Raw genomic sequence first — 27,045 nt, 5'->3', positions numbered from 1 at the left:
TTTTAATTAGCTTTTAATCTATGCTTCTACAGCTCTTTATGAAATGTAATTTTTATTGCATTATGGTAAAAAGGTGCACATAATATTTCTGTTTTTATGTATTTGGTTATGAACTATTTATAGCTTAATACATGGTCCTTTTTAGTGAAGGTGCCATGTACAGCTGGGAAGAAGGGAATAGTCCCATTCAGTTTTCTCTCGAGGTCAATCATATCTAATTTTACTAAGATTCTATTCATCTTCTTTGACTTCTTATTTATTTATTTGTTTGTTTATTTATTTATTTATTAGTGAGGCAATTGGGGTTAAGTGACTTGTCCAGGGTCATACAGCTAGTAAGTGTTAAGTGTCTGAGGCCAGATTTGAACTCAGGTACTCCTGACTCCAGGGCTGGTACTCTATCCACTGCACTACCTAGCTGCCCCCTTTCTAATTCATTTTATGGTTAGATTTATCTAGTTCTGAGAAAGGAAAATAGTTTTACTATCTATTTTCTCCTGCAATTCATTTAACTTTTCCTTTAAGAATATGGGTGCAAACAGGAGACACAGTAATAAATGACTTTAGTAATGTACTGTTTGAGAAACCCAAAGACTCCAGCTTCTGGAATAGGAATTCAGTATTTGACAAAATCTTCTGGGAAAACTGGAAGAGAATATAGCAGAAACTAGGCATAGACCAACATCTTATACCTTATACTAAAGTAAGGTCAAAATGGGCACATGATTTAAACATAAAAGGTGATACCATAGGTAAATTAGGAGAGGAAGGAATAGTTTACCTCTCAGATCATTGGAAAGGAGAACAGTTTATGACCAAACAAGAGATAGAGAATATTATGAAATGCAAAATGGATGATTTTGATTAAATTAAATTAAAAAAGGTTTTGTATGAACAGAAGCAATGCATCCAAAATTAGAAGGGAGACAGAAAACTGGGAAACAATTTTTGTAGCCAAAACTTCTGATAAAGGCTTCATTTCTAAAATATATCGAGAACTAAACCAAATTTATAAGAATCCAAGTCATTCCCCAACTGAGAAATGGTCAAAGGATATGAATAGACAGTTTTCTTATGAAGAAATCAAAGCTATCTATTGCCATATGAAAAAAATGCTCTAAATCACTATTGATTAGAGAGATGCAAATTAAAACAACTCTGGGGTACCACCTAACACCTATCAGATTGGCTAATATGACAAAAAAGGAAAATAATAAATGCTGGAGAAGCTGTGGAAAAATTGGAACACTAATGCATTGTTGGTAGAGCTGTGACTGATCCAACCATTCTGGAGAGCAGTTTGGAACTATGCCCGAAGGGCTATAAAGCTTTGCATACCCTTTGACCCAGCAATACCACTATTAGGTCTTTTCCCCAAAGAGATCATAAAAAAGGGAGAAGGACTCACATGTACAAAAATATTTATAGCTGCTCTTTTTGTGGTAGCAAGGAATTGGAAATTGAGGGGTTGCCCATCAATCGGGGAATGGCTGAACAAATTGTGGTATATCAATGTAATTGAATACTATTGTCCTGTAAGAAATGATGAGCAGGCAGATTTCAGAGAAACCTGGAAGGACTTGCATGATCTGATGATGAGTAAAATGAGCAGAACAAGAACATTGTACACAGTATCAACAACATTGTGTGTTGATCAACCATGATAGACTTGATTCTTCTCAGTGATACAATGGTCCAAGATAGTTCCAAAGGACTCATGATGGAAAATGCTCTCCAAATCCAAAAAGAAAAAAAGAACTGTTGAATCTGGATGCAGATCAACCCATACTATTTCTATTGTTTTTGTTGTTGTTGTTTTTCTTTTTTGAGGTTTTTCCTTTTTGCTCTGATTCTTCTCTCATTACATGACTAATGCAGAAATATGTTTAATGTGATTATACATATATAACCTATATCAGATTACTTGCTGTCTTGGGGAGAGGGGAGGGAGGGGAGGGATGGAGAAAAATTTGAAACTAGAAATATTATAAAAACAAATGTTGAAAAATTATCTCTAAATGTAACTGGAAAATAATAAAATATTTATATGGAAAAAAATATGGGTCCAAAAAAAGAGAATATGGGTACAATGTCATTTGGTACATATAAGTTTAGTATTGATATTACTTCATTTTCTATGGTTCCTTTTAGCAAAATAGAGTTTCCCTGCTTATTCCTTTTAATTAGGTCTATTTTTGCTCTTGCTTTGTCTGAGATCAGGATCTCTACCCTTGCCTTTTTTACTTTGGCTGAAGCATAATAGATTCTCCTCTAGCCCTTATTTTGACCCTGTGTGTCTCTCTGTTTCAAGTGTGTTTCTTGTAAACAACATATTGTCAGGTTCCGGTATCTAATCCATTCTGCTATTTCTGTTTTATTAATGAGTTCATCTCATTCACATCCACAACTGACATTACTAACTGTGCATTTCCCTCTACAGGGAAATGGCTGAGGAAAGATATTAAATTCTCAGAGCTCCTGATACAATTATCTGCCCTCTCTTTTATCACACACCCCTCCTCCACCTGATAGATTTCTATTACCTCTCTCTCTCTCTCTCTCTATGTGTGTGTGTGTGTGTGTGTGTGTGTGTGTGCTTGTGTATTTCCCTTTTGGAACCAATTTAGATGTAAGTTTCAAGAATTGTGCCATCACCCCATTTCTCCTTCCATCATAAAAGCTCTTCCTTATGTGCTCCATTCTGCCTTTTTCTTACCCCCTTTCCACAAGCCATCCCTCTTTCTTGTCTTTGCATTTTTATGTCATCCCACCATAATGAACTTACTCCCCTACCCTCTTTCTATGTAGAATTCTTCCAACTGCTCTAATAATGATAAAGTTCTAACAAGATACAAAAATCATTTCCCCATATAGAAAAGCAAACAGTTTAACCTTATTGAGTTCCTTATGATTTCTTTTTCATATTTATCTTTTTATGCTTCTCTTGAGTCTTGTATTTGGATGTCAAATTTTCTATTCAGCTCTGGTCTTTTCATCAGGAATTCTTGAAAGTCCTCTGTTTCATTAAATATCCATTATTTTTAACCTTGAAGGATTATAGTCAGTTTTGCCACATAAGTTATTCTTGGTTGTAGTCCCAGCTCTGTTGCCTACCAGAATATCATATTTGAAGCCCTCTGCTTCTTTAATGTGGTAACTGGTAAAGCTTGTGTGATCCTGACTGTGGCTTCACAATATTTAAATAGTTTCTTTCTGGATGATTGAAGTGTTTTCTCTTTGACCTGGGAGCTCTGGAATTTTGCTATAATTTTCCTAGGAGTTTTCATTTTGGGTTCTCTTTCAGGTAGAAGATTTTATGGGTGGATTCTTTCAATATTTATTTTACCCTCTGTTTCTAGGGCAGCTTTCCTTTATAATTTCTTGAAATATGTTATCTAGGCTCTTTCTTCGATCATGACTTTCGGGTAGTCCAATAATTCTTAAATTATTTCTCCTTGATTTATTTTCCAGGCCAATTGTTTTACATTGAGATATTTCACATTTTCTTCTATTATTTTCATTCTTTTGATTTTGTTTTTATTGTTTCTTAATGTCTCACAGAGCCATTAGCTTGTATTTGTTCAATTCTAGTTTTGGGGAATTATTTTTTTCAGTGAGTTTTTGTGTCTTTTTCCCCATTTGGCCAATTCTGCTTTTAAGGTGTTATTTTTATCAGTGAATTTTTGTACTTGTTTTACCATTAGGTAAAAACAATTCTGTTTTTAAGGTGTTTTCTTCAGTATTTTTGTGTCTCTTTTACCAAGGTGTTGGTTGTCTTTTCATAATTTTCTTCATGTTTTTTTACATTGCTCTTTTCAGAGCTAGTTCTGGAGGTTTGGAAATTTTCTGTGCCTCCAGAGTGGTGTGATCTGGGGAAAGGTGTAGTCACTGTTCTCTTGGTCTTCATAGTGGTCCTTACCCAGGAAGGGCCCTGATCCCTTGAGATTGCAATTGATTTTACTCCTTAGGTCCTCTCCCGATTTGGGACCTATAACAACACCTCAAGTTCCTTGATCCCTTGGGTCAGAAGTGATATTGCCCCTCAGGGCTTCCACTCCCTTTTGACTGAAAGTGCTCCTTTCCTTCCTTGAGCTATGATCCAGAAGTGGATATAGGCAATGGAGTAGCCAGTGTTTGCTCCTGTGTCCATTGCCAGCACAGGGGTCCCTTGTAATCTCTTTCTGACTAGTTGTAGGTCCCTTTACCATGTCTAGTTGGTCCTACCACTGGTGTTTCATTCATGTAGTTCAGCCTCTTTCCTTGTGTCATAGAGCTCTCCTTCAAATCTCCTAAATTGTCTCTGCCTGGAAGAATGTCTCACTATGACCTTTTGTTGGCTCTGCCATTCCATAATTCAATTTGAAGCATTATTTTAAAGTTGTTTGGAGGAGGAAAATGTTGGGAGATCTCAGACGAGTGCTTTTCTACTTCTCTACTCCACTACCTTGGTTCCACTTCCAGATGTGGTCATTTTAACAGTATCCTGAATTTATTTATTTATTTTTCTAAGGAAGTATGAGAAAGGAAGGGAAATGTGGCAGTTGGGGGCAGCTAGGTGGCACAGTGGATAAAGAACCAGCCCTGGATTCAGGAGGACCTGAGTTCAAATCTGGACTCAGACACTTGACACTTACTAGCTGTGTGACCCTGGGCAAGTCACTTAACCCTCACTGCCCCACAAGGAAAAATTAAAAAAAAAAATGTGGCAGTTAAAACTGAACAAAACATTCTAGATATGCCCTAAGGCAAAGAACAGCAGTTCGAATACTGATCCTGGTGCTAGCTAGCTGGGCAAATTGCTTAATTTCTCTAAGCTTGACTTCTTTATCTTCTGTATTTATTCTGTAAAATGAGGGTAACAGGTTTTTACAAAATAATTGACTTGTTAGCCTTAAAGCACAATAGAAATATGAGTTGTTACTACTACTACAAGTTCCCTGGAACTGTACATTTTCAAAGTGAAGGGTGGAAGAGCATTTGAGGGGATCCATACCTCAAGATTGGGTTGGGCTATGTGATCTCTGAGTCCCTTTTAACCTGAAATATATACAAACTTTTACTTGAGCATCAATTCTAAGGAGATCCGAGTTACTGAACTAACTACAAATCGGAGGCTGGGGAAAACAAGTTGAGTGATGCCAGGTGTGGGACAAAGTACAAATTGAATGTAAAGGAATGAAAAAGTTTGACAACAGTTAGAAAAGAGGTTCCAACACTTTTTTTTGAAGAACAGCTTGGTTTATTTTCTATCACAAGATCTCCCAGTGAAGGAGTCTGCTCCCAACGTATCATGGGAGGTATAATTCAAAACCATCTCCTAAGGACAATATGTCCCTGATACCAAAACTATATGAGAATACGGTAGAAAGAGGGTCCTTATGCAGCTTTACTAAGAATCTTCACAAGGTTAACTGAGTTCCCAAGATTTAATTAATGAAAATGAATATAATTATGTCCTTTAAATGCAGGACTTCCCCATGCTGCCTGTTCTCTAAAAACTGAACTCTGTCACAAAGAACGAGAAATGAAATAAATACCCATTGACTGGGGTAATTGCTAAACAAATTGTAGTACATGAATATAAAGGAATATTACTACATTATAGGAAATGATGAATATGAGGACTACAAAGAAACATAGAAATACATGAAGTGATGAAAAATGAAGTAAGCACAACCAGAAAAACAATATACACAATAACTTCAATATAAATGGAATGAACAACAGAACAACTGGCATTACAATGACCATCTTGTCCTCAAAGAAGAGATGAAAATGAACTTTCCTTCTTTCTTTGCAAAGGCATAGGACCACAGATATAGAACACTTCATATAATATAGTATGTTGGACTTGGTTGATTTTGCTGAGCTGTTTTCTTTACCACTTTTTAATTCTTTGTTATAAGAGGTGGCTCTCATGGGGTAGGGAATGGGGTAGGGTGGGGAGAGGAAATATTGTGAAATGTAGGTGACAAAAACTCAAGACCAATAACAACAACAAAACGAATTATAATATGAAATTTTTGCAACCAGTTAGGATGGATGAAATGTATAACGTACAAGTGTGATAATTAGCTTGAGATAACAATAACAAGTCATAAAAGAATCTCCAGGCTGTCCTAAGATAAATACAAGTAGCCATTAATCTATTCTTTCACATTTTTGGTAAAGGAAGGTTTTAGAATTTTTAAAGAAACAATCCTCAGTAGCAATAGACTACGCCTAATTAAAAATAGAAATTTCAACCTTATTTTGGCTCTTCAATCATTTATCAATGACATATCAAAGTTAGCAACTCACCCTTTATCACAACTAAAATAAATGGTTGAACCAAATACAATATCCTCCTCGATATTAATATGACCATTGGCTAGTTCTCCAAGGTTAGGGCACCGTTTTTCTAGGAAGAAATAAAGTTAGAATTACTGTTCATTTCACTTAATATGAAGCACATATTAGTCTTTAAATCAGGGCCATAATTATACTGAGATATTTGGGAGCACTGAACCCCAGTCAAAAATTCTTCCCCAAATGAAACAAAACAAAATTTTATTAAGATTATTTAATAATAATTAAGTTTATTCAAACATTTATTAAGAACATATCTGTCCGGGGCAGCTAGGTGGTTCAGTGGATAAAGCACTGGCCCTGGATTCAGGAGGACCTGAGTTCAAATCTAGTCTCAGACACTTGACATTTACTAGCTGTGTGACCCTGGGCAAGTCGCTTAACCTTCATTGCCCGGCAAAAAAAGAAAAAGAGAAAGAAAAAAAAGAACATATCTGTCTGTAAAAACTCCATGCAATCTTGTCTAATCCTCCCTCCTTGCTTCATTTGTACCTGGATACTTTGTTAGTCTCTAATATACTTATTCTATGTTGTGTATAGTATGACTGTTTGTGCTGGTGTCTTATTCAACTACTAGGTTATAAGTTCCATTGGTACATGGGCTGTCTTATTTAAACTTCATATTTGCTTCAGCACTTAGAAGACCTGGTACTAAAGAAGTGTTTATTATGTTATAATGTATTTGGGGCACAATGTTAGACAGTGGATGGAAACTAGATGAGTTAAGACAGGGGACCAAGGACATTCTCGTTGTAAGGGGATTGATGAGAGTCCCTGATCAATGAGTTTCTCAATTGATTTGATGAAATTACAGAACTAGAAACCAAGCTCTGAAGGATTCAGCCTTTTCATGTCCTAGAACACCTTCCCCTTCCTCCTTTCCCTCCCCCCAACCTTGATTGCTATCTACTTTACTTACTGAGCTACTATGCTTGCCCCAGGGTTACCTTCTCTTGTTCACCAGGCCTTCTGGCTTTGGAACTATAATTAAATCAATTGTGTCATTGTTCATGGAAAGAGTTTGTCATGTCTGTTCTCCTGTAGTTCTACTCATCATCTCAAGGACTCAATGTCTCCCTTCCTGGTCACCATTCCTCTATATGCGTGGTCTCTCTCATATAAGCTCCCTGAGGGCAAAGATTACCTTTGCTTTTGTATTTTTATTCCATCACTTAGTACAATACATGGCACATCTTAGGTGCCTAATAAATGTTTTTTCATAGATTCATATGAAGAGTACCTCACTAGAAGTGTATGGGTGTGCCCACTGGTGCTTTACACAGAGGACAATGGGTACAGAACACACTCTTGTCAAAGGAGTCTTCCCCTCTCCATGGCTTATAAAAGTGTGTCAAGGGGCAGCGAGGTGGCGCAGTGGATAGAGCACTGGCCCTGGAGTCAGGAGTACCTGAGTTCAAATCCAGCCTCAGACACTTAACACTTACTAGCTGTGTGACCCTGGGCAAGTCACTTAACCCCAATTGTCTCACTAAAAAAAAAAAAAAAGTGTGTGTCAAGACCATCTGATTTTTTTAAACCTTCCTGTATTCAGAAGACAGACCAGTAAGCATCAAAGCAAACATGAGTAGCCACCAACCCCCCGCCCCACAGCGAAGTTACAAAGAAGAGCAATTTTAGGGGGAAAAGTTATAATTTGGTTTTTGGTATATTGAATCTGAGGTGACAATGGGGAATCTAGGGGGTGTATATATGTGTGTGTGTATCTATATCTATTTATCTACACATATATCCACACATAGATGTATAAAAAAAAAATAGGGGGCAGCTAGGTGGCGCAGTGGATAAAGCACTGGCCCTGGATTCAGGAGGACCTGAGTTCAAATCCGGCCTCAGACACTTAACACTTGCTAGTTGTGTGACCCTGGGCAAGTCACTTAACCCCAATTGCCTCACAAAAAAAAAAAAAAGAATACTGATAATATTTTGGGGCAGCTAGGTGGCACAGTGGATAAAGCACTGACCCTGGATTCAGGAGGACCTGAGTTCAAATCCGGCCTCAGACACTTAACACTTACTAGCTGTGTGACCCTGGGTAAGTCACTTAATCCCAATTACCTCACTAAAAAAAAAATTAAAAAAAATAAAAATATCTCTACAATAGCATATCTATAATGATAATATTATGTATAATATAATAATACCTATATAATAAAATATATCTATAAACATAGATATGTTTCTTATTTTTATATATGTATCTGGACATATTTATCTATGTATCTAGATACAAGTATAGGTATATTTTTATAAATTTTGTGTGTATATATGTGTGTGTATATATCTACACCTAAATATATATTTTTATATATCTATGTCTGTCTGTCTCTCTCTATTTCCAGTAAAAAGGAAGAAATTCTGGTCTGGAGCTCCTAAGAATGATCTGGGCAAGAGATGTGGATTTGAGAGTCTTCTCTATAGAGATGATAAAATTTTAAGAATGAAGGAGATTGGGACAGCTAGGTGGTGCAGTGGATAAAGCACCAGCCCTGGATTCAGAAGGACCTGAGTTCAAATCTAGCCTCAAACACTTGACACTTACTAGCTGTGTGACCCTGGGCAAATCACTCAACCCTCATTGCCCCAGGGGAAAAAAAGAATGAAGGAGATGACAAAGGGAGAACATGCAGGGAGAGAGGGAGGCCACAGACAAGCTCTGAAGGAACACTTATTTATTTATTTTTTGAAAAGCACAATAATGTTCTTTAGGACAGCCTTTTACTCAGTTTTCTTCCTCCTGCTATTCCTCTGAATCATGGTATCTTGGAGCTACATAGCATTTGGGGGTGGTTTCTTGATGTTATCTTTCTTATGCTTTGCTGTCATTCCAAAAATCTCCCACCCACCCCAAAATCCTCTTTTGGAACAAAGAAGTAGACAAACAAAACAAACTGGTACATTGTTTTGCCTGTCAGTATATGACTTCACTCTGCACTGAGGGAAGAGAAGAGATGTATATTTCATAATAAATTCTCTGAAGTCAAGGTCATTGCAATGTAATAACCTGTTCTCTGATCATATTAAATATGAATTCAAATGAATGAATGAAAAAGCATTTATTAAGTGCTTACTGAATAGGTGCCAAGTACTGTGCTGAGCAAAAGGCCTACAAGTATGAAAATGGGACAGTCCTTGCCCTCAAGGAGTCTATGGTCTATCTTTTTTTTTTTTTTAGGAATCTATATTCTTTGTTTGTTTGCTTATTTATTTATTTATTTATTTTTAGTGAGGCAATTGGGGTTAAGTGACTTGCCCAGGATCACACAGCTAGTAAGTGTTAAGTGTCTGAGGCCGGATTTGAACTCAGGTCCTCCTGACTGCAGGGCCGGTGCTCTATCCACTGCGCCATCTAGCTGCCCCAGGAATCTATATTCTAATAAGAAAAGACATGCCCAGTGGTTGTATCATTGGGTCAAAGGTCAAACAGTTTAGTTATTTCTCCAGTAGAATGTACTTTTTTTGTATGTGGGCATTTTTTTTTCTAAAAGGGGCAGAGAAAGTACGTTTGTGTAAGAAACATCGATATCAATGTCAGAAGAAACACACACCCTCAGATAAAAATGTTAAAGATAAACAAAGACTTGTTCCACGGACCTGAGAGAAAACTGTTCCTGAAAAGAGTATGCTGTGAGGATTTCTTTGAAGACAGATTTAAGATGGCTTCAAGGCATTGTGGTTCACAAGCTCATTTCTGTAGGATTGTTTTCAGAGTTTTAAAGGTTATAACTGAGAAATTATAAATCAAATAACTGTTTAGGGCCCGTTGGCATGGGGTCATACTTGACAGAAATATGGGCTTTTTGAGTTTCATAAATCAGATGTAGGGTACTGCTTCTGAGAAGGCCTTGACTTGAGGTGTCAGAATCTATATGAGATCGGCAACAATCAGATAAAGATGGAGGCTGGAGGGATTGCTGAGTGCAGGAGAAGTAGGAGGTCATAAGACATAGAAGGCAATAGGAGTTGATTACAGAGGAGACAGAACAAAGAAGCTGACCGACAGGTTCTGGAACTGTTTTAAGGGGAGCTATGCTAACTGGAAGAGCAGGATCATTTTGTTGAGAGCTGATTGGCTGGAGAAAGGGTGACTCAGCTGAGAGATGGAGAGTATAAGAGACTCTAGAGCAGTAGCTAGTGAAATATTAAAGTGGCAGACCCAGGGGTCAAAGGTGTGTATGGAGCAAATGGAAGGAAGAATGAGAGAAGAACGAGGAGAACAATGAAGGAATAAGGCAATGCTGTCAAACTCAAATAAGAAGGGGATCACTAAACCATACATCAAGATCCCTGCAAGCTGTATACTGACTTAGAAAACCATGTATTAATATTACCTATGTTCTATTATAGTTTTACTTACTTTGTTAAATAAACATACATATGTGTGTATATATATGTGTGTATGTATGTATATAGTCTTACTTATTTTGTTTTTTTTCTTATTCTGTTAAATATTTCCCAATTACATTTTTTTTTTAGTGAGGCAATTGGGGTTAAGTGACTTGCCCAGGGTCACACAGCTAGTAAGTGTTAAGTGTCTGAGACTGGATTTGAACTCAGGTACTCCTGAATCCAGGGCCAGTGCTCTATCCACTGTGCCACCTAGCTGCCCCTATCCCAATTACATTTTAATCTGGTTCTGCCACACTTAGGTCTGCAATGCAGAGAATTTTATGTTTGATACCCCTGGGTTAAGCAACTGCAGGTCACATTCAACAAGCATTTTCTAAGCTCTTCTTTATGTGCATAGAATAGGGTAAGCCCTGTGGATACAAAGAAAAAGCAAAAATGGTACCTGCAAAGAGCCAAGAGTAGATTTAGTGTTAGTGAAAGAAAGGGAAAAGTGAAAGGATGGAATGTTCTGGCCAGAGAATAGAATGTCAAAGTGTCAGACTTTGGAGATTTTAGAATTCTAAGAGTGAATTCTAAGGTATGACTAGGCTAGGGATTAATTGAAATATGGTCACTGGGGTTTAGAAAGTTGAAGAGAAGGGGGCAGCCCCAGCCCTGGATTCAGGAAGACCTGAGTTCAAATCTGAGCTCAGACATTTGACACTTACTAGCTGTGTGACCCTGGGGAAGTCACTTAATCCTCATTGCCCTGCTCCCCTCCCCCCCCCCCCAAAAAAAGGTTGAAGAGGCTAATGATGAGGTTCCTTCCTAGAAAGGTCATCATTTTCATGTGCCCCCATTAACGATTTCTGAAGGCCACTTAGTATGCATTTATTACAAATGGCTCTGATTGGCACATATTTGCTACAGATTGCCGTTCCACCAAAATCTAATATCCATTATGTTTTACCTACTTAAATAATCTTGCATGTATACAAAAGTTAATTTCTGGCTTGCTGATCTATCATCCATGCCCTGTCTTCTAATCATAGGATAGATGATAGGCCCAGGGCTGGAAGACACTTCAGAGGCTATTTAATCCAGCCCCCTCATGTTATAGATGAGGAAAGCCAGGTCCTTGAAGATTAAGTGACTATTTGAACTGAAGTCCTTTGACTCCAGAGCCAGTGCTGTTTCTCCTTGTATTGCATTGGTCCGCCTTCTTTTTTCTCTCTCTCTTGTTAATGCCATTAACTTCCATGAATTCAATTATGATCTCTATGATGGTGACTCTTTTTAAAAAGTATTTTATTTTTTTCCGATTACATGTAAAGATAGTTTGCAACATTCATTTTTATGAGATTTTGAGTTTCAAATTTTTCTCCCTCCCTTCCCCTCCCCCTCCTGAAGCCAGCAAGCAATCTAATATAGGTTATACATTATAATCATGTTAAACATATTTCCATATTAGTCATGTTGTGAGAGAAGAATCAGAACAAAAGGAAAAAAAAACACAAGAAGGAAGAAACAAATATGCTGATGACTCTTAAACCTGTTATATCCAGCCCTAGGGTCTCTTCTCAGCTTCACCAACTGCTAAATTGTCCCATAAGTAGTTCCAATTTAACGCGTGAAAACAGAACTTATTTTCCCTTCTAAACCATCCCCTCTTACAAACTTCTACAATCTTTCCACAAAGGCTCCACGATCTTTCCAGTTCATCAGGTTCATAATCCCAGAATCAAATTAGTTACCAAATCTTGTCCATGCAACCTCTACAAAGCCTCCCATTCTGTCCACTTCCCTGTATTCACTTTGGTCTTCTCACAGATACCTCCCAGAATTCTTAGGTTCCTTCAACATTCAACTTAGAGGCTCCTAGAGAAACCTTCCCTGATTTCCTGATTTGTTCCTGATTTCTCTCTTCATCTTCTGACGTTCTTGTAATTTATTATTTGTGCAGGTGCTATATCTCCCCAGAAGATTGCAAAGTTTCTGCAGTGTCTTTCTACCCCCAAAGCCTCGTGTATTAAGTGCTTAGTTAATGTTTATTGGATTTAGTTGAAATTCTGTTTAAATTTTCTGGCAAAAATCAGTAAATTCTGACATCTAACATACTTGGTGCCTTTTCAAAATGGCTAAATCTTATGTTTTCATCCAGTAAATCTGCCTTAATTCATCTATTTGCTAAAAGTAAACTATTCCAACATTAAAATAAAACCAAAAGGGTTTAAATGCAGGAACAGAGGGAGTAAAAGCTTCCTTTGAAAATTAACTAGAAAGAGAAGAGTAAAAGTTTTAAACATACTAACTTTGACAAAATTCAGTTGGCCGGGACCACAGTCCATCTGGGAGGCAAGTAATCGTAGGTGAGAAAAAACGGTTTCTTTGGTAACCTGGTCGACAGGTATATGTCACTTTGGAACCCTCAGGAAAGCTTTGTTGGCCTTCAGAATCCCCTGTCATTAAAGCAAATGGTAACCTTTCTGGGATTCCACAGGTACCTAAGCAGAGAGAAAAAAAAATATTAGAATGTATATCTACAAACAAGGTCACTAATGGTACAGAAAATAAAAAATCTCCACTTAAGGGCATCCCAGACTTCAATTCACACCAATGAACCTTTTAGCCATTTAGCTGATGTGTCTTTTTTTCACTCTTTGGGCAAGGTATGTTGATTTCTCAAGAAGGATGTCTCTTACTTTCTGGAGAGACTCTCCTGACCCAACCCTTGCACAACATTCTCTAAAGCAGGACACTCCACATTTTAAAATAAAGCTGCAGCTAGTTCCCTGTCAATAGTCAGATAACAGCTTAAACCTGCTATTGCTCCACGACTGACAAAGATAGAAACAGGTTTCTTTGTGGGGCCCTCGGTAGGAATTTGGGTGGGTTTATCTTGTTTATTCGTTTGTTTTTATTGGTGGTGTTTGGTTGGTTAGTTTCCTTGGTCCTTTTTTCCCCGTTAACCTCTGCTACAGAGGCCAGTGAGAATCCAGAAGGCTCCTAGGAGAGCAAGACCATCATTCTTCATTCTCCCTCATCCCGGGCCTCTCCGTCACTATGACAATGGACCCTTTTCCTCCTCCCCGCCCCCCTCCCCCGCGCCCCGTCGCTTTCCCGCTCCCCCGCTCCCCCCTCTCTGTCTTTCTCTATCACAGTTTTTCTCCTCCTCGCTCCTGCTCCTCCCCCCCCCCAAGTCCCACGCACCCCTTAGTACCACTCACCACTCGCCAGGGACAGGTCCAGCAGCAGCAGCAGCAGCGATGATGACAGGCCGAGTAGCCCCAGCGCCGGAGGCGCGCTCGCGGGACAGGGGTTCATGACAGGCCCCGGCTGAGATGCACCGTGGAGTTCTCCGGAGTGCCAGAGTGCGGACACCTCACCGACAAGCAGCGTCTTTAGCTCTTGTCCCCGCCTGAGGTTGCGGGAGTGGGGCGGAGGCCGAGGCCACAAGCGTCTCGCCTGGCTCTAGGCCAAGGCCTAAGGAAACAGCAGCCTGCGGGGGCGGGGCTCCAGTATTCCTGCCCCGCCCCTTGTTTGCCCAGGTTTCCTGCCCATGGCCGCAATCCAGGCAGCCCGAAGCCTCACCTGGTCACTCCACCTCTACCAAGCCCTGCGCCGAGTCACTTCCTGGGGTGCCGGGCCTAGTTAGGCTCGCTCTAAGATCATCTCCTGGCTATAATGTGATTGCACATAGTGTCTGTACACTGTCTCTCCAATTAGACTTGTAAGCATCTTGAGGGCAGGGTCTTTGTTGTTGTTGCCTTTTTTTGTACCCATATTACTTAGCAGCACAGTGAATCCAAGCACAGCAGGTGCCTAATAAATGCTTCTTGATTTGAATACATTAAAATCTAATTGCAGAAAAATAAAATTTAATGCCTGGTAACTCAAGTAGGAAGGAAGGAGAATTTTTTTAATAGAGCAGTTTCTTTATGGAATAAATGACTAGAAGGGGGGCAGTCTGGGAAGAGGGGGGCATCTATTACAAAGGCACTGAGGCAGGAGAAAGAACGAATTGTGTGAGGAACAGCAAGAAAGAATGGTGGTAAATATACAATGGGTCTGGAAAGATAGTCTGGGGCCAGTTGGCGACGGGCTATAAATGCCAAACAGAAGAGTTTATAGTTTGAGAAATCTCCCAGAAAGGTAAAGTGACTATAAAAACAGTCTTGTAGTCATGAAGACCCGTACTGAAGGCATGAAGATCTGTATTGCTAGATGGATTTTTCACAGCCAAATTTCCTTACACCAATGAAATCACAGGTTGGAACACAAAGGGATTGTTGAGTGAGTGAATGAATGAATGGAAAGGCCCAGTGGTCCTTAGGGTACAAGCAGCAAAGCAAATGGTAAGGAATTATCTTTAATTTAATTTCCAGTGATAAAACTATATCAAATTTTGATGTTGAATCATTCGCCACTGCTGAGAACTCTGGTGGTGAGAGCTTTATTTTTCCAGTTTTGGGTAGCTCTGGCTCCTGGGGAGGCAGAGGATTTCTGTACCTGCAGATGCATTTTCCAGGTCACATGTCCACAACAGTTTCTTCTTTGGATGATAATTAAAGGGAGTAGGCTAGAATCAGAGTTGGTGGTCTGGAAGGGGGACCCTGCTATTCCTGGGTTTCTGGGACTTACCTGTAGGACAACAGTTCTCAAACTTTTTGGTTTCAGAACCTCTTTACGTTCAGAAAATTTATTGAGGACCCCAAAGAACTTTTATGTGGGTAATATGCATCAATAGTTAATCGTATTAGAAATTAAAATGTATAAATTTTGAAAATATTTAAAATAGCAATAATAAATTCATTATGTATTTTTAAAAATAACATTTTAAAAGAAAAAGGACAATTTTGTCAAAAACAAAAAAAGTGAGAAGAGTGGCATTTATTTTACATATTTTTGCAAGTATAGGAGAAAAAGTCATCTGCCTCTGATGAAAAGATACACCAGATGTACATAAGGCATTAAGCTGCTCACTTGTCAGGATTTACAAAATGCAAATATCCTCTGTGGTAAGAGCATTTTAATCCTATTGTCATCAATATGAAACAAAGAACATAGCTGAAGTGTTCTCAAAGCTCAAATAAAGTCACGATCCTTTATGAACCTACCTGATATCAAGTAACAGCTGACATCATTTCCAGTTATACCACAGACACAGCACTGTTGGCTACAAGACCTGCAATAGCTTATGAAATAAAGCAGTTACTCCTTTGGCACCACCAAGGTACATTAAGACTCAATTCCACAGTATTATTCCAGTAATGTAGTTGAATATTCCACTGTTCTGGAGTACATCGTGAACTTTAAACAGCAACAGGAATGGAAATAAGTAGAATAGATGCTGGATCCCTCGAGAAAATTAGGGACTCAATATGTGAGGGAAGACCCAGTTGCCCCAACTCTTCCTAGCTTGAGTTTTTGCCTTCCAATTATGAAGATATATCAGTTAACTGAGTCTGAGAATTCTGAGAATCAGGAGAGTCAAGAAGACTTGGTTTTAAATTCCTCCTCATATATTTACTAGCTGTGTCACCCTATTTTACCTAGGCTGAGGTGGTTTCTCTTGAATGAAGGAAGGTTATCCTCAGGTCCACTGCATAATGTCTAGACTATATGAAGATTGTACTTTGGAGGTTTAAAGGAAATTCCTCTGCCCTGTGGGGAGGCATGACTTATATTGTTATTACTGTGGTGAATGCAAAGGCAAAGAAGAGTAATGTTTTGGCTGAATTGATCACTAGGAATTCTGACCTTTTAATCTTATTATAAGTGTAACCATGTTTTAGACAAAAAAATGAATTCACATAAATTATAAAAAATCAAAATTCAATTTCTAATAGTATAGATATATTGAATGTATGCAGCAAAAATGCAGGAAGTTCTGCTTAAATGAGACAAGAATTTAAAATAACAAATAAAATATTTAAAATCCCATTTGTAGTTTCTACTTGTAACAAGTAGTACATGATTTGATTTCACTTTTTCTTTTTTTAAACTCCTTTCTCCCAATAGGAAAGCAGAAGAACAAATTCTTCCCAGACAAAGCCTTTTTCTTCCCACTAGGCAGAGCCTTTCCTTTGGTCCTTGACAAATGTGAAAGCTGTTGTTACAATAATTTGCTTTTATACCACAAACATGAGAGCACTGATTTCCATTTTTGCTCTTTTCCTGTTAACTCTATTTAATTTTCTTGTGTCTTTTGTCTGAAATGTTTGCTTGTTAAATACTCTACTTACATTTCTTTTTATTAAATTTTTTTTTTGGTGGGGCAATGGGGGTTAGGTGACTTGCCCAGGGTCACACAGCTAGTAAGTGTCAAGTGTCCGAGGCCGGATTTGAACTCAGGTACTCCTGAAACCAGGGCTGGTTGCTTTATCCACTGTGCTATCTAGCCGCCCCTCTTACATTTCTTTTAAAGAAGTGACTTAAATTCCTCTTTCCTTGAACGTTCAACTTTTTGTCATTGATGTTTAGGGTCAAATTTACAAGTTGGTATTTGGGGACACAATGATCTCCTTTGAGTTTAGGAATATCGTATTCCAAACTCTAATTTCTCATTTTCCTCAATAACTACTTGAATTTATTGAATATGGAGGTGACATGGTTGGACCTGCACCTTAGGAAAATCACTTTGGTGACTGAATGCAGATGATAGAGAAAGATGAGGTAGGTAGACCCACAATCAGGCTTTGCAATAGTACAGGCAATAAAGTGACGAGGGCCTGCATGAGAGCAGAGGCAGTGTCGGAGGAGAGGAGAAAAGGAGGTATATGAGAGATGTTGTAAAGTTGAAATCGACTGACCTCAGTTATAGATTGGATATGGTGTTGAGAGGTAGTGATAAGTGGAGGATGACGCCTAGGCTGCGAGCCTGATAGGCTGGGGACACACTGATGCCCTCTACAGTAATAGGGAAGGTAGGACATGAGAAGAATGTAGGGGAAAGATAATGAATTTGCTTTTGGACATGTAGAGTTTAAGATATCTCCTGGACATCCAGTTTGGGATGTCTGAAAGGAAGTTAGAGATATGTGATTAGAGGTACCATTGTGTTTAGTCTTTTTAAATTAATCATTTTTTCCCTGAGAGACATATGATTTTTAAATTTGGTACATTTGCTCATTTAGGTAAATCGCTTTGGCTTTTATAGAACTCATATTTTATTCTGTGTTTAAAAAAAAATTATTTTAGTCAAATTTTATTCTGCATCTGTGTCTTTGAATTCTCCATCTGCCATTTTCTTTTCCAGAGGCCATTCTGGAAAGATTCTCTATTGTTTATCAACTTACATAATCTTTTGTTAGTAGTATTTTTCCTTTAAAATCTCTGATAATTTCTAAATTTCTGTTATTATTTCTTTGCTTAATCATTCTTTTCTTTTCTTTATCTTCTGAACCATTCCAGGATTCCTTGCTATTTCCCCAATTATTTCTAGGTACTTCAGAGTGGTTTTCTTTTTCATTTTGGGGTTTTCAGGTTGTATAATATTCACTAATCATGTTCTATCCTTTTCTAGATCATTTATACGTTTTTACTTCTCCCTTTATGAATCTCATTTATGGACTATCTATTGGTGACTGTGTTCATATCCCAAACTTTCTGCCTTCACATTACTGCCTTCTCACCATTCTCTTCTATTTTAGGTAGCTTTGTATCAGGCTCCTTCATTGACCGATTGCTTTTCCATTCACTGTCATATATTTTCTCTTGTCCAGTCCACAAAATGCTTGCAACTTTGTTACATGGAAACTCCATTGGTAGATTGGTAGATGGATTAATACCATTTCTTTCTCTTGGGGGAGGTCACAGCATCATACATCTAGAGGTAACTATAACCTCCGAGGCCCTTTGGTCCAATGACCTCATTTTACATAAAAAAATAAGACTGAGGGAATGTAAGTGACTTGCCCAGTGGGGGTGGTAAACATCAGGGAGGTAATGTAGTACAATGGAAATAGTGCTGGCTCTGGAGGCAAAGTACTTGGGTCTTGTTTCTGAGTTGCATCAAATGAAGCATGTAAGTATGGAATAACGTGAGAACACTTAGAAACAACATAAAGTATAAAGTAGTCATTTTGTTGTTGTTGTTGTTGTTGTCGAGTCATTTTCAGTCATGTCTGACTCTTTGTGAACCTGTTTGGTATAAATCCTGGAGGAGTTTGACATTTTCTTATCCAGCTCATTTTACAGGTGAGGAAACTGAGGCAAAGTCAAGTATCTGAGGTCAGATTTGAACTCAGGTCCTCCTGAATTCAGGGCTGGTGCTTTATCCACTGTATGACCTAGCTGCCACCAATCTTGTGTTTCTTCATCAAACTGAAGATTCAGAAATTCTTCATAATCAGATAGATGTCTTTGATTTAGATGGCTAACAAAATATCTAGTAATCTGTTTGGGATTTCCCCATGGAAGAGACATACAAATAGGTTGTGCCACACACAGGGACTACCAAAAGAAACAACTACCATTTAAAATTATGCAGTAAGTGCTGTCCCTTAAAATTTGCTTCTTGACATAAGGGACACTTAAAAGCAGAATGCCTAGGAGACTTTGCATCTCCTTGATAGATCTCTATCAGATATAAATGTCTCACTCCTATTACTATTTCCTATTGAATCTTGAGAGTTCTGAAAGTTTGGAATGATGGAGGACACACATTATTCATCCTCATACTATTTACAAGATTTTTAATGATGTCTCATAGAGCAGATGCACAGCATCTGCACTTATCAGAAAATTTCCTTATGACATTTTAGATGTCTAGGACCTGTTCAGGACATTCTTGCTCTCTTCTAGTTATACTTATTTTTTTTATTTGAATCTTATATTTGAAGATTGAATTTTCTGCTCAGTTTTGGTGTTTTTAGTAGGAAAGTTTTAAAGTCCCCTATTTCATTGAATATCCACCTTTTCCCCAGAAAGAATATGTTCAATTTTGCTGGGTAATTGATTCTGGGTTGCAATCCATGTTCCTTTTCCTTATGGAATATCATATTCTAAGCTCTCTGATCCTTTAATGTTGAAGCTGCCAGGTACTATGTAATTCTGACTGTAGCTCTTTGATATTAAAATTGTTTCCTTATAGCTGCTTATAGTATTTTCTCCTTCATTTGATAATTCTGGAATTTGGCTACAATATTACTTGGAGTTTTCATTTTGGAGTCTCTTTCAGGACATGATCAGTATGTTATTTCAATGATTATTTTACCCTTTGGTTCTAGGATATTGGGGCAGTTCTCCTTGGTAATTTCCTGAAATATGGTGTCCAGGATCTTTTTCTGATCATAGCTTTCAGGCACTCCAATAAATTTTTTTTTGGTGAGACATTGAAGATTATGTGACTTGCCCAGGGTCACACAGCTAGTAAGTGTCAAGTGTCTGAGGTTGGGTCTGAACTCAGGTCCTTCTGAATCCAGGGCCAGTGCTTTATCTACTGCACCACCTAGCTGCCCCTCCAATAACTCTTTGGTTTTTTTTTGTTTGTTTTTGGTGAGGCAATTGGGGTTAAGTGACTTGCCCAGGGTCACACAGCTAGCAAGTGTTAAGTATCTGAGGCCAAATGAACTCAGGTCCTCCTGACTCCAGGGCCAGTGCTCTATCCACTGCACCACCCAGCTGCCCCTGAGGTCCTTTCTAAGGAGATCTGGCCATTGAAAGTCTTTGTAATATGCCTCTGGAGGATTGTTTTTCTTTCATGAAGCAACATACCTGTTCTCTACTTATTAGCATCTACATTCTAATTTCTTGGAATTGCTCCTTTCTTGTGCTTGTATTTCACATCTGGTCCTGATAAGACCTCCACCCCAAGGCAGCTGTTGAGGATATTTTATCTTCCCTATTCTATGTGTGCTTAATGTTTTTATAGTCATATATAACATTTCTGCAAGCTCATTCCTTCATCTAAAAAGGTTCCACTGGAGAACTCCAAAATACTTGATCCCTTATTGCAATTTTAAAAATAATACTTTGTTTAGGAATAGTAAAGGTAAAGGTAATGATAAAGGTAAAGTCATCCCCTCCCCCCAAGTGGGTTTACCTTCTAGAGGAGATTCATGAGTTATTTAAATATTTTCTATTTTTCCACCTTTTCATAAGCTTCTGTACGTCCTTTGAATCTTACACATTTTTTGTAGCAGATAAAATAAAAGCCAATAGCCCTACCCAATACCCATATTGTGCATTCAGCACTTGTGCAGGAATTGGGGGTTTTATTCTTCATATTTGGGGAAATCTAGAGATGAGCCATCCCTAAATTTAATTTTTTCAGAGATTTCTCTGAAATAAAATTACAGCCTGGAAACAAGCCAAAGAGAAAAATTGACCTTATAGCAGCCAAACTTGAGACTTGTCTATTAGAGCCCAGAGTCCTTTGGAAACCCGTAGGCCACAGGTCATACTATATTTAGCTAGTCCTCCAGAGTTAGATCAAAGCCAGTGGCATCTGTAGACTCTAGATAGAGTTGTAACACTGAGCTGTAATGCTGTCTGGCACTCTCCCACTCATTAGAGCTCTTAATGCTTAAGCCCACAAGCCATGCAAATGAGGTTTCTACTAGTTTCTGTATGACTGTAGTTTAGCTTCCTAAGCTAAAGGAAGTTTAGTCTTGACTTTAGCAGATATATTCCAGTGTGTTTGAGGATTTGGAGTTCAGAAATGACCCATGAGTGAAGTGTACATGTTTCTGTTAACTATAATTGTCATAACTATACTTGTCATATCAATGACATATTGAATATGGATTCCTTTCTTGGCTCAAAACCCAAACTTTGAGTAAAATTGGAATGGTTAATACTCTACTGCTCTTGACAGAATGGTTTACAATGTTAGTGTCTTTTAGAAAGTCTAAATAAATCCCTAGAGGTTGTCCATTGTCTACATGCATAATTGCCTCCTTAGAAAACACTGATAATTAGGTGTAATTTCCTTTTAGAGAAGCCATGTTGCCTTTCTCCAAATAAGTTAAATCCATTGGCTCTTTGTTGTGGATTCTATCAGGTTACCTGGTGTGTCTGACTCTCTGGGGGGTAATTCCATGTTCCTGCTAGAATAGGTTTCACTGGTCATTTTCTAATTCTGTAGAAAGGATTTAAACTATATATTTTCCCCATTTTATAATTTCAACCAATTCTTTAAAAATCTCTCAGATGGGTCAAATGCAGACTATCTTTTGCAATTACTACCAGCATCTGAATTAGTACCACAGACCAATCTATTTTAAGAAATAATTTATGCAAATCAAAGGGGCAGCTAAGTAGTGCAGTGGATAGAGCAACAGGCCTGGAGTCAGGAAGACCTAGGTTCAAATCTGGCCTCAGACACTAGCTGTGTCTGAGCAAGTCACAACCTGGATTGCCTCAAAAAATGGTGTGTGTGTGTGTGTGTGTGTGTGTTCAGAGAAGACAAGTACCTTTGGTGTGAGGGCTACTGAGCCCTTTTCAGGTCTGCTTTCTACCTTTGGTGTCTACCTGATCTATCCAACTCTCATCTGTGGCTCCAAGAAGCTATGGCATGCAAAGTGGCCACACCCTGGTAAACCATTTTGACAGATGGGCTAAACCAATTTGAGGGTATCTGAGGGTTTCAAATCCATTGGTGACTTAGGTGGGTATTTACCCCAAGCATGTGAAGACTTCCCCTGATGGAATAAACAGATGAGAACAATTCGTTCCAATAGTCATGAAAACAGCTGAAGTAGGCTCTGTGGAGTGGTTAGAATTTGGTCAGACATCGAAGATGCCAAGTCATCTACTGCATCTCAAACCATCACCAGTCATCTTGGGACTCTGTCCTACCACTGGACTGTCATGGCTCTAGAAGAGAGTGAGGCTGATGACTTGTGCACTCTGCCTCACTTAAATCCAATTTGTGCACAAGTGAAAAGACATCACCCATATCATTTTAATATTTTTACCTATTTTAAAATCCTGTGGCAACAGGTAAGTGACAAAGCAGCAGGCATGAATACACTGGGAACTGTAGTTACAACCCTACACAGAGGTGGCCCAGGTCATAGGGTCATCTCACTGGAAGCAGCAAGGGGATTTGGCAGCCCCCTAGGTGTCTGAGCAGACTTTTAAGGACCACACTACTCACCTCTGGTATGAGGAAGGGGCTAGAAAAGGTGCCCTAAAATTTTCCTGCTTACCCAACCATGGCCTTATTACCATGTGTGATGAAATAATGGGATTTAGCAGATACTCAAAGACCCACCTGGAGATTAATCTAGACTGATTGAATCAAGTGAGAGTGATTGACTGCTGATTAGCCTACTTCAAGTTAACTGGATTGTAATCACACCTGGCTAGCCCTTAAGAAGGTATCTTTCTTAGAAGCTAGACTGTGAACTCAACTTGAGAACACCTTTAAAGCCAATGGATTTGGATGATGCCAACCAATCAGCTTGAAGCAGTGTGCAAGGACTGCCTCTCTTCCAGACCTATAAAAAGCTTCCACAATCAACTTGCTAGAGATTCGTGGTTGAAGCAGGCTGGTGAAGTGACAGAGGACTTGAGGAGGAACCAGACAAGAATGGAACTCTAGATTAGGTAGGCCTTCTTTTTCTTAACTTTCTGAACTCCATGTGAATACCTGTATGCTTTTCATAAATGTTTAATGCCCAAAGACTGGTACTGAAGCTTTTAAATTTAAGGCGATCACACAATCTAGATTTTAAACATCACACATGGTAGGCAGGAATCCCACCATGCAGTAGAAAAAAACACAAAAAAATAGACAAAAACTTCTGCAAAGATGATTCCACTCACCATCAGTACATGGAATATGTGCACATTTATAGACAACACAAAATCCAGTAGACCTGAAAGATGAGGTTGATGTATGCATTGCTCGGAGCTAGCTTAGCTTTGGGAGGCTCCAAAGGAAAGTGTGGAAGAGAAGAGGTATTAGACTGACTACCAGACTGAAGGTCTACAGAGCCATTGTGTTGATCTCATTATCACATGCCTGTGAAATATGGACAATATACTAACACCATGCCAGGAAACTAAATCGATTCCATTTCAATTGTCTTAGAGTGATTTTCTAAATGGGAACAGTTTGTTGCTAACTAGGAGGGAAAGTTAAGGCAACACATAGTTGGCAATAGTGGAGCAGAAAAGGAGTGGGCAGCTTTCAGAGATTTGATGTACCGCACTAAATTTACTTATCAGGGGCAGAACCCTCACAAACATCAAGATTGGTTTGATGAGGGGCAGCTAGGTGGTGCAGTAGACAGAGCACCAGCCCTGGAGTCAGGAGTACCTGAGTTCAAATCTAGCCTCAGACACTTAACACTTACTAGCTGTGTGAACCTGGGCAAGTCACTTAACCCTAATTGCCTCACTTAAAAAAAAGATTGATTTGATGAAAATGACAGGAAAATTCAGAAGTTGCTAAATGAAAACTGAGAACTCTGGAGGGTTTACCAGCAGGATAGTTTGTCTATCCCTAAGAAGGCAGCCTTTAACTCCATTAAAAGTAAAGTACAAACAAAGCTTGGAGAGATGCAGGATTCTTGGCTCAGTAAGAAGGCAGATGAAATTTAGTTTTATGTTGATAGTAACAATCTGAAGTGCTTTTATGTTCACCTGAAGGCTATATATGGCCAAAGACATATGGTGCATCTCAGATACTCAGGGCTGATGGAGCCATATTGATTAGTGATAAGGACATGATCCTGGAGAGATGGGCTGAACAATTCCATAATGTTCTCAAAGATCGTCAACAGTCAAGGCTGAAGCCACTGACCATTTACCTCAGGTTTAAGTCAACCCCTCTCTAGACAAATTTCCAACTGAAGAAGAGGTTTTGAATGCCATTAGGCTCCACTCCTGTGGCAAAGCACCTCATGCTGATTCTATTCCAGCTTAGATTTATAAGGTGGGGAGTCCATTGCTCATACAAAAACTGACCATTTTCTGGGTAACAAGGCAAGAGGAGGTTAATTCCTCAGGAATTCAAGGATACCCCCATTGTCCATACCTATAAAGGTAAAGGAAATAAATTATTCTGTGACAATCACAGGGGTACGACATGGGTCTCTCTCTTTTAACCACTGCTGGCAAGATTCTTACCAGAGTTCTCCTTAATAGGCTGATTTACCTGAGAGCCAGCGTGGCTTCAGAAAAAGGTGAGGAATGGTTGATATGGTGTTTGCTGCCTGACAACTTCAGGAGAAATGCCAGGAGCAGAACAGAGGCCTATTCCCAACATTAGTAGATCTGATCAAGGCCTTTGATACTGTCAGTCATGAAGGCTTAGGGAAATTTATGTCAAAATTTGGTTGCCTGGAGAAGTTCTTCAGGATGGCACATTTCAGGATGGCATGCTTGCCCCGGTTCTGAATAATGGACAATGTTCTCACACTTCCCCAGTCACACAAGGTTGTCTGCTTGTTCCCATGCTTTTAGCATGACGTTTTTCAGCCATGTTGTCAAACGTCAACTACCACACTGATGGTAAATTCTTCAACTTGAAAAGGCTACAAGTCAAGACTAAAGTGCAGGGGGTATTGGTGCATGATTTTTTGTTTGTAGATGATTGTGCACTCAATGCAGCCTCTGACATTGAGATGTAACAAAGTATGGATCAATTCTCTACCGTCTGTGCTAATTTTGGCCTAACAAATAACACCAAGAAAACACAGGTGCTCCATCAGCCAGCACCCCACCGTCCATACATGGAATCACTGGTTGCAGCAAATGGAGAGGTTTCAATTACTGTGGATAAGTTCACTTACTTTGGTAGTATACTTTCATGGGATGTACACATTGATCATGAGTTTGATACATGCATTGCCAGAGCTAACTTAGCTTTTACTTTTACAGCATTGTTTTCCATTATTGAAGGCGGAGTTAGGAAATCTGGAGTTCATATCCATTCTCTGACATTTACTATAACTGTGTAAACCTGGGCAAATCACTGAACCTCACTGCCTCAGTTTCCTCAACTGTAAAATGGAGATAATAGTGGCACCTACCTCACTCAAATGTTCACATGGACTATTTGTGCCCAGCCTGTGGTAGAGCCTTTTGAGCTTGTTTTGCTCTGATCAGCCACAGTCAGACACACTTACCTTGATTCCAACATAGTGATGTCATTTTGGTCCTCTCAGAGAATGAAGGACAACAGCCAACTGTGCAAATCATTTGAATCTGTCACCATAAAAGTTATAAATATGTTCACTCTTGGAAGTATCACCATAAAGAAAAAAAAGCTATCGAAATAAATGAGTGTCACAGTTTGTAATGTTTTGGGTTTGTTTTTTTCTCAAAGAACTGGGAACAACTTAAAAACCTAATAATGAATGACTGGACAAATTCTCAAATGATAATTATGCAGTTCAATTCAATAAACTTAAATTAAGTGCCAACTTAATAATTAGTAATAAGTGACAGCAGGGGCAGCTAGGTGGCGCAGTGGATAGAGCACTGACCCTGGAGTCAGGAGTACCTGAGTTCAAATCTGGCCTTAGACACTTAATACTTTCTAGCTGTGTGACCCTGGGAAAGTCACTTAATCCCAATTGCCTCACTAAAAAAAAATAATAATAAGTGACAGCTAATCATTAATAATAAATTATCAATATATTTCTTACAATCGATTAATATTTATATAACAATGAATTAAATTACATGTTACAATATAACTAATATAATATAGCTAATTATTAATGACTAATAGCTAGGTGAGCCATTGGATAGAGACTTGGGCCTAGATAGGTTGAATAGTATATGCCATCAATAGTCCAGGTGGAGAAAATCTGTTGAAAATGCAGCCCTCTCACTCAGGGGAGATTAGGGCTTGCTATGTACATTTCTAAGTCAAGTGAGGGTATAAGATCATTAAAGGATAGTGTGTAGAAAGGAGAGAACTATGATAGAAACTTGAAGTGACCTCGTTTTCAAAAGCTAAGTTGGTGAACCAGCTTAGGCAACCAAGAAGGAGCAGAGACACAGAAGAGTGAAAAATCATTAAGTCTGGGAAAGGATAGTAAATTTAGCAAACATGGTCACTGGGAACCTTACCTGGGAGCAATTTTGGTAGAAGAATGTGGTTAGAAGTCAAACTGCAAGGGATTGAAAAGCAAATAGATGATAAAATAGATCATTGAATGTAGACTGGGTTTTTTTTTGTTGTTTGTTTTTTTGCTGGGCAATGAGGGTTAAGTGACTTGCCTATGGTCACACAGCTAGTAAGTGTCAGGTATCTGAGGCTGGATTTGAACTGAGGTCCTCCTGAATCCAGGGCAGGTACTTTATCTACTGCATCACCTAGCTGCCGCCCCGCCCCCCCATTGGTTTTTATAAGAAATTGTCAGTAGAAAGGAAGAGAAATATAAA

General features: G+C 38.7%; 1 protein-coding gene and 1 pseudogene across 1 annotated transcript in view; both read right to left on the bottom strand.

The window, feature by feature from the left end:
• LOC122754664 (zona pellucida sperm-binding protein 3 receptor-like) overlaps positions 1–14,382 on the bottom strand; it is a 71,995-nt gene extending 57,613 nt beyond the window's left edge. Inside the window, exons 1-3 of the mRNA XM_044003155.1 lie at positions 13,923–14,382; positions 13,008–13,199; positions 6,301–6,400 (exon numbers count right to left, since the gene is read on the bottom strand). Of these exons, the coding sequence (XP_043859090.1) occupies positions 6,301–6,400; positions 13,008–13,199; positions 13,923–14,019 (389 nt within the window). The 5' untranslated portion in view covers positions 14,020–14,382. The remainder of the gene's footprint in view (positions 1–6,300; positions 6,401–13,007; positions 13,200–13,922) is intronic.
• On the bottom strand, positions 14,078–25,132 carry LOC122754663 (annotated as a pseudogene).
• Positions 25,133–27,045: the final 1,913 nt, after the last annotated feature.

This window comes from Dromiciops gliroides, chromosome 4 (assembly GCF_019393635.1).
Source record: "Dromiciops gliroides isolate mDroGli1 chromosome 4, mDroGli1.pri, whole genome shotgun sequence".
Lineage (NCBI taxonomy): Eukaryota > Metazoa > Chordata > Mammalia > Microbiotheria > Microbiotheriidae > Dromiciops > Dromiciops gliroides.
The sequence above is the reverse complement of the archived record's forward strand: the minus strand, read 5'-3'. Positions and strand labels throughout refer to the sequence as shown.